Here is a 16,102-nt window from a genome sequence, read left to right as displayed (position 1 = left end):
AAGACACAGGGCACGTGCATGGCACAGGAGCACCCCATGCACTGGGAGACTCCCGGGCACAGGAATCAGACAGGTGGGGTACGAGCCCCACAAGTCCCAGCCCTGAGCTGAGCCGCTCCCAGCAGAGCATCCAAGCAGGACGGCCTCTCCCTCTCGCCTTGACAAAGAAAACATCGTTGAGCAGGCAATAGCTGCTCTCTTCTACTGTGTCTTGGAGCGTGGTCTGCAGAGCGCGCTGCCTGCCACTGCAAGTGTTGTGGTTTTGTGATTTTTGTTGTCGGTATTCCACATCATAACATCACATAAAGCAGTGGGAGTTAAATGATCTGCAAACGTTGAACCTGCAGGACAGGTTAATTAGGAGTGAAAGAAAAGCTACTGAGTCAACTACCAGATACCCCATTGTTATTCATCAATTCATTCAGAAACGCAGAGGGAGACTGATGCTTAGCGTCGTGCAGTGACACAGGCAGACCTGCGGCCCTGCCATAAGTCCCTGCGAGGCAAAGAAGATAAGCTCGTTTCCAACCCTGAGAAGGCAGACGGCAGTAGCTCACAAGATGAGGGAAACTGGATCCGCATCTCTGCTCCGAGTAGGAGGAGGAGCCACTCCCTTTCCCCTGAAGTGCCTTGGAGCAACAGCTGAGAGGCTGTGGGGTGAGAAAGACACGAGATGAGGGTGTGCAGGTAACAGTTCGAACCCAGGAAGTTACAGCCACGTTCAGCTGGTCCAGCCAAGGACTCGTGCCACCGGTTCTAAACCAGTGTCAGCAGAAAAAGGCAAGAGGTGTTAGCAACTGGAGGCTACTTGCTGAGAGGCATCCAGGCAGCCGTCTGCCACCTAATGATCTCTCCGAGTAGGTTTGCCATCTGCCAGGCGCCTGCGTTCATGAAGAGAATTGCAGAAGAGGTCGTGGGGTCTGATAAAGACGGACAACTACTATCCATTCCTTTTCCTTCAAGGCGGGTCACATGACAACATGCAACAAAGAGATGACAAAATCTGAAGGGAGATGGGTAGAGTTCTCCTCGACCTTCCTGCTGGGCGACTGTGACCCAGGAAGAAGGAGGCAAACCAGCAGGTGAATGGCTGGTGGTGTGATAGAGCCATAGAATCATTAGGGTCGGATAAGACCTCTCAGATCATCAAGTCCAACCGTCAGCGCATCCCCACCGCGCCCACTAACCACATCCCTCAGTGCCACGTCCACGTGTTCCCTGAGCACCTCTGGGGACGGTTACTCCACCACCTCCCTGTGCTGCCAGTTCCAATGCCTCCCCGCTCTTCCTGGGAAGAAATTCTTCCTAATCTCCATGGTGTCTTGCTCAGGGTTATGGGTAGTGTGTTCCTGGACACAGCTTCGAGATACCAGGCGTATTGATGTTGGATGAAATGCAGTTGACCAGGAGGGGCAAGAATTCTGGGCAGCACACTGGCTGGACTGATTAATGGAGCTTCAAGCTGGATATGGTGAGAGAAGGGGGGTATATTTCCAAGCGATAGAAAAGAGCCTGGAGACACTGTCACTTTTGGAAATGGCCAAACCTCAGATTTGTAACGGAGGAATTCAGCATGGCTTCTCCAAGAAGGTAACAGGGCTGATAGCCCAGCTGAAGCATCTCCACATCAACACACGCAGCACGGTTAATAAGTAGGAGGAGTCACAAGCTACAGTGCAATCAGAAATCTATGACCTAACTCCTGTCACAGCGGTGCGGTGAGACGAACCACCACACTGGGACGCTACAATGGAGCGCCACAAGATGTCTGGAAGAAAGAAGGCAGGGAAGGGGAGGCAGGAGAGCTGCCCTCTGTGTTAATCAACGGGGACTGCAAAGAGCTGCCTCTGAAAAACAGCCACGATCGGGTTGAGAGCTGAAGGGTAAAAGTCAGGGTCTGACCTGTGGCCCCTGACCCTCACAGCCCAGCACAGCTCGCAGTGCAGCCGTCCCTGCCCGGCGCCATCACAGCGGTGGCCCTATCTTAGCAGAGAGAAACACCGCACCGTATTCGTGTCACCACTTGTAGGCCTTACGCACAGTTGTGAGCACCCGTTTTCAAGGAGGAAGTGCAGGAGAAACGTATCTGAAGTCTCTGACAAATGCCTTGAGACCTCACTGAGAATGGCAGCTACTTCCATAGAATCATAGAATCACAAGGTTGGAAACGACCTATAAGATCATCTAGTCCAACCGTCTTCACACTACCACTGCTACCACAAGCTACTAAACCACATCTCGCAGCTCCTCGTCCAGACGCCTCTTGAACGCTGACAGAGATGGCGACTCCACCACCTCCCTTGGCAGGCCATTCCAGTGCCTGGCCACTCTCTGAGAGAAAAAGTTCTTCCTTAAGTCTAACCTAAACCTCCTCTGGTACAACTTGCGGCCATTTCCCCGCGTCCTGTTTGTTGTTTGGCCTGGGAGAGGAGGCCAAACCCCTCTTCACCACAACCTCCCTTCAGGAAGCTGTACAGTGCGATGAGATCTCCCCTGAGCCTCCTCTTCTCCAGACTAAACAATCCCAGCTCCCTCAGCCGCTCCTCATAAGACTTGTGCTCCAAACCCCTCACCAGTCTCGTTGCCCTTCTCTGGACACACTCCAGGGCCTCAGTGTCTTTCCTGTAGTGAGGGGCCCAAAACTGAACACAGTACTCGAGGTGCGGCCTCACCAGTGCTGAGTACGGGGGGATGATCACCTCCCTGCTCCTGCTGGCCACACTATTTCTAATGCAGGCCAGGATGGCGCTGGCCCTTTTGGCCACCTGGGCACACTGTCGGCTCACGTTCAGCTGAGCATCAACCAGCACCCCCAGGTCCCTTTCCTCTTCACAATCATCTGGCCACTCATCCCCAAGCCTATAGCGCTGCATGGGGTTGTTGTGGCCAAAGTGCAGGACCCAGCACTTGGCCTTGTTGAACCTCATTCCATTCACCCCAGCCCAGCGATCCAGCTTATCTAAGTCCCTCTGAAGGGCCTCCCTACCCTCAGGCAGATCCACACCACCTCCCAACTTGGTGTCATCTGCAAACTTACTGAGGGTACACTCAATCCCCTCGTATAGGTCATCAACAAAGATATTAAACAAGATAGGCCCCAGTACTGACCCCTGGGGGTCACCACTTGAAACAGGTCGCCAGCTGGACTTCACTCCATTAGCCACCACCCATTGAGCACGGCCCTCTAGCCAGTTTCTTACTCAAAGGAGTGTGTACCTGTCCAGGCCACGGGCAGCTAGTTTCCCCAGAAGAAGCCTATGAGAGACCATGTCAAAGGCTTTGGTGAAGTCTAGGTAGACTGCATCAACAGCCTTTCCCTCATCTACCAGTCTGGTCACCCAGTCGTAGAAAGAGATGAGGTTGGTCAAGCACGGCCTGCCTTTCATGAACCCGCGCTGGCTAGGCCTGATCCCCTGGACACCATGCACATGCTGTGCGATCTCACCCAAGATGATTTGCTCCATTACTTTCCCCGGTACCGAGGTCAGGCTGACAGGCCTATAGTTCCCCGGATCCTCCTTACAGCCCTTCTTGAAGATGGGAGTCACATCAGCCAGCCTCCAATCCTCTGGGACCTCTCCAGTTAACCAGGAGCACTGATAGATGGCCGAGAGCAGCTCGGCAGTCACCCCCACCAGCTCCCTCAGCACCCGACGGTGTAGGCCATCCGGTCCCATGGACTTGTGACAGTCCAGATGGAGGAGGAGGTCTCTGACTGTCTCCACCTGAATCGCTGGGGGTGCTTTCTGAGTAGCGTCCCAGACTTCCAGATCAGGGCGTAAAATGCCCAGAGGATAACTGGTCTGGCTATTAAAGGCAGATGTAAAGAAGGCATTGAGGACCTCAGTCTTCTCCTTGTCCTCAGTGGCCACATTCCCTGCTGCATCAAGTAAAGGATGAGAATTATCCTTGGTTCTTCTTTTGCCATTGATATATTTATAAAAGGATTTTTTATTGTCTTTTACTGCAGTGGCCAATCTGAGTTCAAGTTGGGCTTTTGCCTTCCTAACTTCCTTCCTGCATACCTTAGCTACTTCCTTGTAATCTCCCCAACTAGCCTGTCCTTTCTTCCAGAGGATGTAAACTCTCTTTTTCTTCCAGAGTCTCAACAGTAGTTCCCTGTTCATCCACACCGGTCGTCTACCCCTGCAGCTCGCCTTACGGCACTCAGGGACAGCCTGGTCTTGCGCCTTTAAGATTTCTGTCTTGAGGAGCGTCCAGGCTTCCTGGACCCCTTTACCCTTAAGAAGCGACTCCCAAGGGACCTGTGCTACAAGCGCCCTGAACAGATCAAAGTCCGCCCTCTGGAAGTTCAAGAAAGTAGTTTTGCTGGTCACTCTTTTGACACCCCCAAGAATAGAGAATTGTACGGTTCCATGCCCAAGACGGTCCCCAGCCTTCACTTCTCCCACCAGTCCTTCTCTGTTAGCAAAGATCAGGTCTAGCAAGGCCCCACCCCTGGTAGGCTCTCCTACCAGTTGCATAAGGAAGCTATCCTCCACGCACTCTAGAAACCTCCTGGACTGCTTCCTCTGTGCTGTATTATACTTCCAACATATGTCAGGGAAGTTGAAGTCTCCCATGAGAACGAGTGCAGGTGATCGCGTGACTTCCGCGAGCTGCTCATAGAAAGCTTCATCCAACTCTTCATCCTGGCTAGGCGGTCTATAGCAGACCCCCACCAAGATGTCGCCACTACAGGCCTTCCCCCTGATCCTTACCCATAGACACTCAGCTCTGTCATTACCAAGCCCAAGCTCTTCAACATGAAAACAGTCTTTGATACAAAGGACCACACCACCACCCTTCTTTCCTGGTCTATCCCTTCTGAAGAGCTTGTAACCATCTATCACAGCACTCCAGACATGGGAGTGGTCCCACCATGTTTCAATAATAGCAACAAGGTCATAATCAGCCTGACTCAACAATGGCTTCCTGCTTAGTGCTCATGCTGCGTGCATTGGTATAGATGCACTTCAGTGGAGTTGTCTACCTCCCCGCAGCTTAATCATTGTTCTCCTAGGCTCATCTCTTGTGAGACCTGTTTTGTCCCCTTCCCCCTTCATAGATAGTTTAAAGCTCTTTCTATAAGCCCTGCTAGCTCCTGCGCTAGTATTCGTTGCCCCCTTAGAGATAGGCGGGTTCCACAGACAGACAACAGGCCAGGGGCCAAGTAAACTGCCCCATGATCAAAGAATCCAAAGTTTCTGGCTCAACACCAGGCTCCGAGCCAATTATTCATTGCTCGTGCTTTCCAATCCCGCTCGGTGTCCCTTACTGCCCCCTCGAAGGTATAGAGCAGAAGATCACTTGAGCTTCTGCTCCTTGAACTAAACGCCCCAAACGCCTGAAATCTTTTTTCATAGTCTGTAGATTTGTCTGAGCGATTTCATCACTGCCCACCTGAACTACGAGCAATGGGAAGTGGTCAGATGACCTAACCAGCTTAGGGAGTTTCCCGGTTATGTCCTGACCTGAGCCCCAGGAAGGCAGCACACTTCCCGGTGGACCGGGTCAGGTCTGCATATGGGGTCTGTTCCTCTGAGAAGGGAGTCGCCCACCACGATCACCCTTCCCTCTTTCCTGTCAGAGGCAGTCTCAAGGCGTGGAGGTGACTGCCTCAAATTAGGCTCTCTCCTAGGCAGATCTTCCATCACCACTCACCTCCCCTTGGGCCTGCCCAATATAGACCTCAGCAACTGCCTCATGCTTTGTTTAGGCTTTGTTAGCTTTGCTAAGCTTTTAGCTTAGATTGACTGTGCTCCTGTGATCCCGCAGACACAAACCGTTGATCGGCCCTGCGAGTACGAGTGGATTCAGCGGGACCTAGAGGCTCCTTGCCCCACGCTTCAGGGAGTTTGGAAAGCAGCCTCGTGACCGAACAGGAGTGTTAAATCACTGCATGATACCTACACTGCATGAATAATACAGATGATGTTTATTCTGTATCAGTAAATAGATGTTAATACATAGATGTAGATGTAAAGACAAAAGCTTCCCTATTGTGAGTGACGATGATGGTGCGCTGGTTTCCTTCAGTAACAGCACGGTGAAGCAAGAGGGCTGTGTCTTTCAGGGAAGCCAGCAGAGGGGCCAGCAAGGAGCACACGAAGGGGTGTGCAGGGCCTCAGGGCTGGAGCTGGGATCAGCCCTGAACACAACTGCAGAAGTGCAGCCAGCCAGCTCTTAGGGAGTGCGTCCCCCTCTCCCACGCGCTGCTGAGCCGGTAGCGAAGAGTTTGCAGGCTGACTACAGTGGGTGTTCTCAGAAGCTGGACAGTTTCAGCCGCCAGGGTGGAAATGGAAGGGCAGCTGCTCTCCAGACTTCTCAGGACTGATGTGGAAGAGAACAGAGTGGAGATCAGAGCCCCTGTCTGTGCAAAGCAAGCCAGGAAACCCTCCTGCTGTGGCCACCCCACCCAGCTCTTCCCAGGGCCAGCACGGAGCAGGGAGACAGCGGGGTCAGCTGCAGAGGGGCTGGCAGCAAACACTGCTTCACCTGCACTGCCCCTTGTCCGCAGAGGTTGCGGAGCTCTCCTGGGTCGGGACCGGGGTTGCAGCTCACCGCCCAGGGTCTTTTCCTCTCCCTGCCACACCGCTCTGACCCCCACGCTGCCCTCACTCACCCTCGATGATGTTGTTGATGAGCTTCTCCTCATTGCCATTTCTCAGGTACAGCCCAGCAAGCCCTAGGCACATACAGCCCGTCACAGATCCCACTGGCCAGCCCACCTCCCCAGCACAGCCCCCCCACCATTCCCGCTGGCCTGGCCACGCGGCCACAGCACCCCGGGAGGCTCTGAGGCACCCAGCAAGACTCCCACGCCACCCGCTGCGCAGGCAGGGCTGCTGGAGGGCAGCAGGGAGGCCCTTGAGCGCCTGGTCCTGCCTTGGGCCGGCACGGCTCTGCAGGCACGCGGCTCAGCCAGCAGCAGCCGGTGCTGGGGCCGAGCTGCTGCGTGGCACAGAAGGGTCGGGGCTTGTGGCTCACCAATGAACCTGACGGCCACCTCTTGCAGGGGTTCCTGGGGGCTCCACAGGTAGGACAGGCTCTGCTCCAGGAACTGGTTCACTCTGCTGCTGTGGCCCACCAGCTGGAAGACAGCACACATGGATGGGGCTGGCGCAGACTCTCCCCCTCGGGCAGGCAAGCACTGTGTGCGGCCTGGGCCTCCGCTGCCTTCACCTGCCAGGCCGCTGGCCTCGACAGCCGGCCAGCAGAAGCGGGCCGGGCCTCCGGGAGGGAGAGGAGGCCGGAGAAGAGCCCGAGCTGCCACGCGCTTGAGGGAAAGGGGTGTGTGAACGGCGGCAGGCTGTGCCCTTCGGCCTGCCGCCGTGATAGCGGCACGGGCACCGGCCCCACGCCCCGGGCCAGGGCTGGCAGGCCTCATCTGGGCCAGGTCTCAGGAGCTCTGGGGCACTTGTCCTCACCAGGCACTCGCCAATCCTCTGCAGCTGCGCTGTCTTCAGCAGATAGCTGAGGTGCCTGCGCTTCAGCAGCTTGGCCGCGCAAAGAAGGGCTTCCCAGGAGGCCTGCAGAGGAACAGAGACCAGGAGATGCCTCCAAAGCCCGACAAAGAGGGCTGGTGTGTCCTGCACCTTGCCACAGCTCAGGGCTTTCCTGGGCTCTGGTGGGAAGGAAGATGCAGCAGCTGGGGAAAGCCATCTGTTCTGTGCTCAGGCAGAGGCGTGGGCCAACCATCACCTCCGGCACTGGGTGCTGCTGGGGCTGCAGCACAGATCCTGCCAATGCCCTGGCCATGCTGAGGGCTGTGAGCACCTCCTTCCTCCAGTGACCATGCAGCTTAGAATGCCCACCTGAGCCACGCTCTGATCCTCGTCGTGCAGGTGGAAGAAGAGAGGCAGGAGGATGTTGCGCACTTCCTTCTTCATCTCCGCTCTGTGGGTGTCCCCTGCAACCTCCATGGCATCCTTACAGAGAAGGATGGAGAGCTGCCTTGTCTGGGCGGACTCCTGGTGACGCAGAACAAGGAGGGACTGAGTCCTGCCGCCAAGCCCACGTTGAGCAGGGGAGTGGGCTGGCCGACAGGGACCCAAACATTTGTGGCTCTCCTGCTCACAGCAGGGAGCTGCGGTAAGCCAGTGTGCAGGCAGCACCATTGCACAGCTGTGCACCACTGCAAAGCTTTGCATCTGCAGGGCTCTGCACAGGGAGGGGCTGCCCCAGCACAACAGCCTGAGAAGCACCAAGCAACAGGTTTCCTGCATGCAGCCAGGCACTGTGGTGGGAAGAGGAGAATTCACAGGCCAGGCCAGTTAGGAACACACCACGCACTCACACACTCTGCAGTCATACTAGCCAAGCCTCCCGCTCCCCCGCTAGCCTTACGTTTAAGAAGAAGGACAGCAGGAGCTCAGGCAGCTGCAGGGCAATGGGTACCACCTTCTGTCGGTCTGCCAGGTGCAGCATGTTGTGGAGGACAGTCATGGACTTCACACTGATGCTGCTGTTGGTATGCTGCAGTTGCTGCATGACCTCTGGCAACAGGTCTTGCAGAGTTACTGCCTGTGGCAAACACAGCATTTCTTCTTCAGAAACCCCAAGCGCCACCCCAGCAGAACATCTCTGCTTACGGATGGCACAGCCCAGGGCAGAGACCTGTTTGGGGCCAGATCTGAGCACACTGTGGCCCTGTGGGATGGGATGGGATGGGATGGGATGGGATGGGATGGGATGGGATGGGATGGGATGGGAGCAAGACAGGACAGGATGGGAAGGAACAGGCTGGAGGGCTGCTGCCTTTGACTCCCAAAGCAGCCATTTGTGTCAGCACAGTGGAACAGCTGACACCTCTCAGGATTATGAGCAAAGTCCAGGCAAGCCTCTGTGGGCACCGTTGCTTGGTGCTGGGCTGCAGGCCCTCTTGCCCTCTTTGCCATCCCTTTGCCTCAGTGCCACCCGCTCACCATCGTGGGTATTGCAGACAGCTTGACCAGGGTGGTGATAGCCAAGTCACGCAGCACTGATTTCTGACTCTGCAGGTGTGACTGGAGGAGGCTCTGGATCCTGTAGCCATTCATGTACGCCACGATGTCAGTGACCTTAACGCAGTCCAGCAGCTGAAACACACCCAGCAGTACCATGAGAGGCCATCCCCGTCAGCAGGATCCCTGTGCTGAATTGCCCCTCCCGCAATGCCCAAGGCAGGAGGCGAAGGCTAGCCACAGTTCTGTCTTGTGGCACACAGCGCAGCTCCCTTGCCTGCTGCTCCTGCCCTCACAGCCGTGTGCAGCCTCTCGCTCTCGGGAGCTGCACAAAATGCATGTGCTTCCACCCTTTTCCTCAGACTCATGGGGAAAAAGGCCTCAGGGCGGGGGTGTCCCCAGGGGTGCTCTGTCGACATGCAACCTGACCCTTCCCACCCTGCCAGACAGACTAAGGTTTCAAAGGCACCTCCAGGAGGCACCACTCGCCTCTAAGCCCACCTCAAGGAACACAGCCATGGCCCCGATCTCTTTGTGCTCCTGTCTGTGCACGAGAGCTGTGACTGTTTGTTCAAACACTGCGGGACAGCAGAGTGGTGCTGCTTTTCGCAGCGCCCTGGTCAGGGAAAGAACGCAGAGAGACACTCAGTTTGCTGAGAGAAGCCTCGCCTACAAACAACTTGTGGTCTTCCCACAGGCGCCCACTGCTGACCACCTCAGCTTCCCAGGCCCCTGGACTCTTCCCATACTTGTTGGCCACCCTTCTGGCTGCTCTGCCACATGGCTTTGGCACAGGCCGCCGCACTGCATGCAGAGCCAGCCCCAGCAATAGCCGCAGTCGGTGCGCAGGGAAAGGGCACTCTGGGAGGTGACAGGCCCTGCAAGTCCTTTCTCAGACAGTCCAGGCAACAGCAGCCCCTCTCCGGGAGAAAAGAGCTGGGGAGACAGGGACGAGAGGGGAGACTCTCACCTGGTCAGCACAGCCACGCCTGTGTGGTAGGTCTTAAGGCTCATAAGCATGTCCCAGCCACCCTGCTGCTCTATGTCCTCCACCAGACCGTCACTCCTCACGTGTTGGAAAAGAGCTCTCATGCTCTCCACCACATACCTGCAGGCACAGCAAAGCGTGCGTCACCCGGGGAGCCCTGGCTCTGGGCCTGGGGCAGAGACCTGGCAGCGGGGATGGAGCACCTGATGTTGTTCCCAGCCAACATGCCCTCCACATGACTGGTGGTCAAACTGAAGCAGCCACGCTGTGAGCACTGCAGCATGAAGAAGATCTGGAAGAGCAGCCCCATGTACAGTTTGTGGATCAGCCGCCATGCACAGCCTTCACTGGAGGGCAGGTGGAGGATCGCATGCAGGGCGTGGCTTATCTGCAGAAAACACCCAAGGATGGCCCTCAGTATACAGCTGCCCCTGCCGTGCTGCCCAAGGCCATGGGCTGAGGTGTTGGGGTTCGAGGGCAAGGAAAGAGAGGACAAAGAGCTGCAGAGGGGCTGTGGGGGAAGGAGAGAGGAGAGAGCAAGGAAGGGGAAGGGAGTGGACAGGAGGGGAGGGGTGCGGAATGCAGCCCCGCCAGGGGTGAGCCAGGTGTCATCCAGATACTCACAGCCAGGTAACCGGTGCAGTTGTGGTCTGGGCCAAGGCCATCATGCCTGGGCTTTGGCCATTTCTGCAGCAGACTCTCCAGCACAACCTCCGCAAGGCTGGGTTCGGAGACCATCGTCTGCCACATGATTGTGGAAGACCTGCAGAGACAAAGCACGCTGTGTCGGGGGCTGCCCCAGCCACCATCCCTTGGCCTGTGCTGGCCCCAAGGGTCTTGAGCTACCCATGAGGTGGGCAGGCCCCGCAAGTGTCGCACCATGGGATGTCACGCAGCACAGTGCTGACCACACACTGCGGGTTCAAGCGTGTCATCTGCACAAGGGTCCGAATCGCGATGTCTCGGAGCGACTCCTTACAGCCCAACATGAGGTGGTCGTAGATGCACTGCACGATCAGTCGCACCTGGAGAAGACACAAGGGCACTGAGCACAGCCACAGCCACAGCTGCCACCGGGAACTGCTGCTTCCCTCCCGTGGCACTTCACCGGCCTGAAAAGCCAACCGAGCTCCCAAGCTCCATTCTCAGGTCAGGGAAAGCTGCCCCAGAGGGCAAAAGCACAGGGCAGTCTGGCTGAAAACTGCTTACATTTGAGAGCTGAAAACTCGCGTCTTTCAGGACCACATCCAGTGTCCTGGTAACCACCTCGGTGTCAGAGACCCTCGGCTGCGTCATGCCCTCCAGGACGGTTAGGATGAAGTTTCCCCTCTCGCCGGGGCAGAGCCAGCTGCCCACTACCTGTGGGAAGGAGGAAGGGAGATAAGACCAGATGCACTGTGTTTAATGGTGGTGGGGCACACGTGAGCAGCAGTGAGGGTGGCTCTGGAGAGAGAGAGAGACCCGGGGCAGCACTGGCACTGTGCCCCAGGAGAGCCCAGCGCTGGGCTGACTGCGGCCTCAGTGGGTGCAGAGAGGGAGCTGGTGTGCAGAGCCATGACTGGGCTGGAGTCAGGGTCACAGAGCACTGGCTCTGCAAGCAGCTGGGGCTCACCGATAGCCAGAACAGCTGCAGTCACAGCTTTGACACTGGGATAAAGCCTTTGACTACTCCCTGCTGAGCCATGGCTGGACCCTGCAGCCAGACTGTTGAGAGGCTGAGACAGCCCCTGCCTCGTGCCCACACTTACTGAAGTATTGGCTCATGTGAGCCTCCTGCCGTGGGGGGGGGAGGGGTCAAGCATCCCAGCAAGGGATGAGCTGCTTACCAGTGTATTCAGGGCAGCATATTGGGCGCAGAAGTAGTCCCAGCATTCACTCTCCGCATATAGTTCGAGATTAGCACGTCCAAACTTGTAACCTGGGCAGCAGCAGGAGAGACAGAGAGTGAGTGGTAGGAATGACGGGGAGAAGGCAAGAAGAGCGCCTCTCAGGCTGCAGCGAGGCAGGAGAGAACTAGGTCCAGCTTTCTGCTCTGAAGGAGAGAAGCCCTGCTATGCCGCTGCTCCCCAGGATTCCCCAAGACAAGGATGGCGTCCAAAGAGGTGCGCTGCCTCGCCTGGGCCTTATTGTATGGAAAACCCCAGTCCATCCCAGCCTCTCTTACTCTGTCGCATTGCCAGGATCCTGTGGATGTCATGCAGAGCCTCCATAGAATCATGCCTGATGTCCTGATCCTCCTCAGCACAGCAGAGGATGAGGTGCCCCAACAGCTGCCCCACGAGCATCTCAGACTTCTTTTCTAAGAAGCGATTGCTGTCCCCGCTTTCACTGTATCGAGATGAGCTCTGAGGAACGAAGGAAAGGCAGAGGTAGCTGGGTTGAACTGAAGCACATGGGACAAAAGCCCTGACCCCCCAGAGCCAGCAGCGGGCTGAGCACCACAGGAGTTGAGAGCCAGCGCGTTGGCCAGCTCTGCCCTGTGCCACGCAGGGGCCTACCCGTGGCAGACCCACATCTAGGAGCACACTGACTGTCTTTGGTGGGAACTGTTGAAGGGTTTTGAGTGGCTGCTGGATTTTGGTGTCTGGGGGATCTGCCCCAGATGTGCTGGTCTTGCAGAGCACAGAGCCCAGAACTACCAGCTTATTAGGGCACCAGGATGGGACAAGAAGGGGGTTAAATGCTGCTTGTCTCTCCGGCTCCTTACCACTATCAGCGAAGCAGGGACTAGGACCTTGCTCAGGTTGGCAATCCTCTCCATGGCACATTGGCGTACTCTCACCCTCTCAGATTTGGCACAAGGCAGTAGGGCCTGAGAAGACAAAAGCTGCTGGTCAACCACAGATGCGATGGCAGCTCCTGAAGCGGCCGCTCTGCCAGGCACCTGACAAGGTGCCCAGGCTTCCCCTGAACAGAAGAGCCTGGAAAGGAGGCCCAGCCTCAGGAATGGCTGCCCCACTGGAGACCTGCTGAGGTCACCAATCATTATCCCCACCCTCAGCTCCTACAAAATGCCCTCTGCCCCTTCTCCAAGAGGGAAGGGCTTTGGGGCTGGCATGCTGCTGGGTGTCCACAGCGGCAGAAGAAGAAAGTTTCAAGGCTGAGCTCCCTTTGCATGATGGCCACATCCCAGCAGACCTCGGCCTTGCTGACATCTGGCACGAAAAGCACCACCAAGGCAGGGAGGAGGGCAGTGGGTCAGCAGTGCCAGCTGCCGCTGCGGGATCTGGGAAGGGCACTCAGCGGCCTTCCACTGCTCAGGTGCAAACCACTGGGTTTCAGGTGGTTGCATCCCCACCCCATGGCACGCTTTCTGTGCCTGCTTCTGGGACACGGTGCCCACCCCGGAGTGTCCCTTCTCTCTGGAGGAAGGAAGAGCCCCTGTGAGCCTTGCTCTCTGCACGTGCCAGACCTGCAAGACGATCACCAGGTTGAGGGCGGCAGAGCGTGGCGGAAGACGCAGCAGCACTCGCAGCACGCTGTCCAGAGACTGCAGCATCTGCAAGAAGAACAGAGCAGGTGTGCACTTTTGCTTGCCCTTTCTTTGCGGGAAGCTGGCTTCAACTCCTGCCACCTGAAGCAGAATTCAGCCACCCTGCGGAGCCAGGAGCCTGCCCTGTTGTGCCTCAGGGTCTGCCTTGGCTGTCTCCTTCCAGCAGCCAAAGCTAACTGGAAAAAACATGCAGAACTGGCTGGCAGGCTCTCCGTAGCACAGCCAGCGCTTACCTCGTTGTAGAGAGAAGTGTTAAAGCTGGCCTGCTCCTTCTGTACGGCGAGAAAGCAGATGTAGCTAATGCAGGGGCTGAGGTGCCGTTTGATCTGGGCTGCGATCTCAGTGCTGCAAGGAGAGGAAACACCTGTTGGATGCTGGCAGCTGGGGCATGCATGCTGCCATCGGGCCCTTGCTGTGGAGAGGCCCTGGCACAGCCGGGCTCTGGGGCACTTGCCTCCTTGCAGTGATGGCGAGCACGGCGTGCCTGCCCAGGCACATCTCCGAGCACTGGTAACTGGGGAACTTCTTTCGCAGTAGCACCTGGAGACACGGACGGCACAGCTGAGCTGGGACACGGGCGCTGCCGGCGGCCAGCACCAGGATGCACCGCGGGCACAGCACCGCTGTCCCTGCGCCGGCACCGGCACCCGGGGAAGGAGCCCCCTGGCCGGCAGGCTGGTCTGCGCCCAAAGAGACCTGTCCCACTCGTCCCTGTTCGCACCGCCGGGCCGGCGTCCGGCCAGCTCGGCCACTTCCCTCAGCCTCGCCGGGTGCCCGCTCACCTCGTGCTGCGCTTCCAGCTTGCCGTCGGGCAGGTACCTCCCCTCCAGCCGCAGTCTGCAGACGGTGCGGAGGGAGGCCAGGAACCTCGTCCTCGCGTCCAGGTCCTGACAGTCGGGGAGACGAACGGGAAGGGTGAGAGCGCGCGGGCGGCGGGGCCGCTGCGCGGAGGGGGTGCAGAGGTGGCGCGGGGGGCCGGGAGGGCAGCAGCTCTGCGCAGCCAGCAGCGCTCCGAGAGCCTGGGCGCGGGCGGCAAGCACGGCGGCACCCGGCTGGGAGCGGCGGGCAGAGCCTCGCGCCGACGAAGTCGGACATCGCTACCTTTTCCCGGTCGGCGAGGAAGGACCAGAAGAACTCGCAGTCCTCCTTCTCCTTGTCATCCAGCTGCCCGACGCCGGAGGCAGCGGCAGCGGCAGCGTCATCTATTGAAGGAGTGGGGAGAGCTGTGGGCGGCGGCGGGAGGCGCAGGAAAGAGCCGCGCCCCCTCCTGCTCCGTGCCCGCCGCCCCGCACGCGGGGAGCCCCGCGTCGGCGCGCCGGCGCCCGCTCTTCCCCTGGCGGAGCGGGGAACGAGGCTCCCGGTGTAGAGCAGGGTGCGCTCCCTGGCCTCGGTCCCTCCCAGCCCGACTCAGAGCCTCGCTCGCCGGGCGGGCTCCACGCGTAGCGGCGCTGACACGGCGGCGCCGTGCTGTGGCATCCGGCCCCCGTCGAGCCCCGACCGCAGCCCGCCGTGGAGCCCGGAGCCGGGGCCGAGGCTGGCCGGGCCCGGTGCCACGCGCGTACTCACCGGTCTGGAGACCGCGGGTCTCCTCGAACGACTCTCGGCCTTCGATCTCTGTCCTCGGGGAACGCAAGAGCCGGGACTCTGGGAGAACGCCATCGGTGGAACTGGGGGCTCCTCCGCGAGCCGCGCTGCTCCAGCGCTGTCCCATCGCGATCCTCCTGGACAATGCGGGGCTGCCGGTGCCGGTGCCGGTGCCGGGTAGCCCCAGGCGTTCCATGGGCATGTCACAAAAGGCCCTGCTGTGACGCCTCCCGTCACGTGCGCACAGTGGGTGCGCTGCCCGCTGCCCGAGGACTGCCACGAGCCCGTCCGCCTTCGGGCACCTGAGCTGTCTCACAGAATCGCAGAATGGCCTGGGTTGGAAGGGACCTCAAGGGTCACGAATCTCCAACCCCCGTGCCGCCGACGTGCAGGGCCACCAACCTCCTCATTTAATGCTAGACCAGGCTGCCCAGGGCCCCATCCAGTCTGGCCACGGGGCATCCACACCCTCTCAGGGCAGCCTGTTCCAACACCTCAACACTCTCGGTAGAGAACTTCCCCCTGACATCCAACCTAAATCTCCCCTCCCTCAACTTCAAACCATTTCCCCTCGTCCTGCAGTTATCAATCCTTTCAAAGAGTCGGTTCCCCTCCCCTCTGTAGGCTCCCTTTAGGGACTGAAAGGCTGCAATGAGGTCACCCCGCAGCCTTCTTTTCTCCAGGCTGAACGAGCCCAGCTCCCTCAGCCTGTCTTCATAGGGGAGGTGCTCCAGTCCCCTGATCATCTTCGTGGCCGCCCTCTGGAGCCTCTCCAACAGCTCTGTCTTTTTTGTACTGGGGGCTCCACACTTGGACACAGTATTCCAGATGGGGCCTCACAAGAGCAGAGTAGAGGGGGACAATCACCTCTCTATCCCTGCTGGCTACCGCTCTTTGGATGGAGCCCAGGATACCATTTGCCTTCTGAGCTGCAAGGGCACACTGCTGGCTCATGTTAAGTTTTTCATCTATCAAGACCCCCAGGTCCTTCTCCATAGGGCTGCTCTCAAGGACCGCTCCTTCCAGTCTGTAGGGATGCCTGGGATTCCTCCGGCCCAAGTGCAAAACTCTGCACTTTGCCGTGTTGAACCT

General features: G+C 58.2%; 1 protein-coding gene across 3 annotated transcripts; it reads right to left on the bottom strand.

Moving 5' to 3' along the window:
* Positions 1-4,667: 4,667 nt before the first annotated feature.
* Positions 4,668-15,764, bottom strand: LOC116241483 (maestro heat-like repeat-containing protein family member 7). Of its 3 annotated transcripts, XM_090131736.1 has the most exons (22): positions 14,993-15,764; positions 14,528-14,628; positions 14,209-14,313; positions 13,881-13,966; positions 13,660-13,771; positions 13,346-13,432; positions 12,641-12,745; positions 12,098-12,278; positions 11,760-11,851; positions 11,143-11,292; positions 10,813-10,958; positions 10,558-10,696; positions 10,137-10,321; positions 9,916-10,053; positions 9,447-9,561; positions 8,928-9,080; positions 8,350-8,526; positions 7,818-7,973; positions 7,431-7,532; positions 6,991-7,093; positions 6,626-6,688; positions 4,668-6,333 (listed from the first exon to the last, which is right to left on the bottom strand). In XM_090131736.1, exons 1-22 carry the CDS (start codon positions 15,210-15,212, stop codon positions 6,146-6,148), a joined length of 2,904 nt encoding a protein of 967 aa, XP_089987862.1. In that variant the 5' UTR covers positions 15,213-15,764; the 3' UTR covers positions 4,668-6,145. The 3 variants fall into 3 exon arrangements, 2 of the variants coding, with proteins under 2 accessions (XP_089987862.1, XP_089987861.1); XR_016461872.1 differs by having other exon boundaries at positions 6,298-6,333; positions 6,626-7,093; XM_090131735.1 differs by having other exon boundaries at positions 6,247-7,093.
* Positions 15,765-16,102: the final 338 nt, after the last annotated feature.

Source organism: Phasianus colchicus, chromosome Z (genome assembly GCF_987193195.1).
Source record: "Phasianus colchicus chromosome Z, bPhaCol1.hap1.1, whole genome shotgun sequence".
Lineage (NCBI taxonomy): Eukaryota > Metazoa > Chordata > Aves > Galliformes > Phasianidae > Phasianus > Phasianus colchicus.
This window is presented reverse-complemented; position numbering and strand designations above follow the sequence as displayed.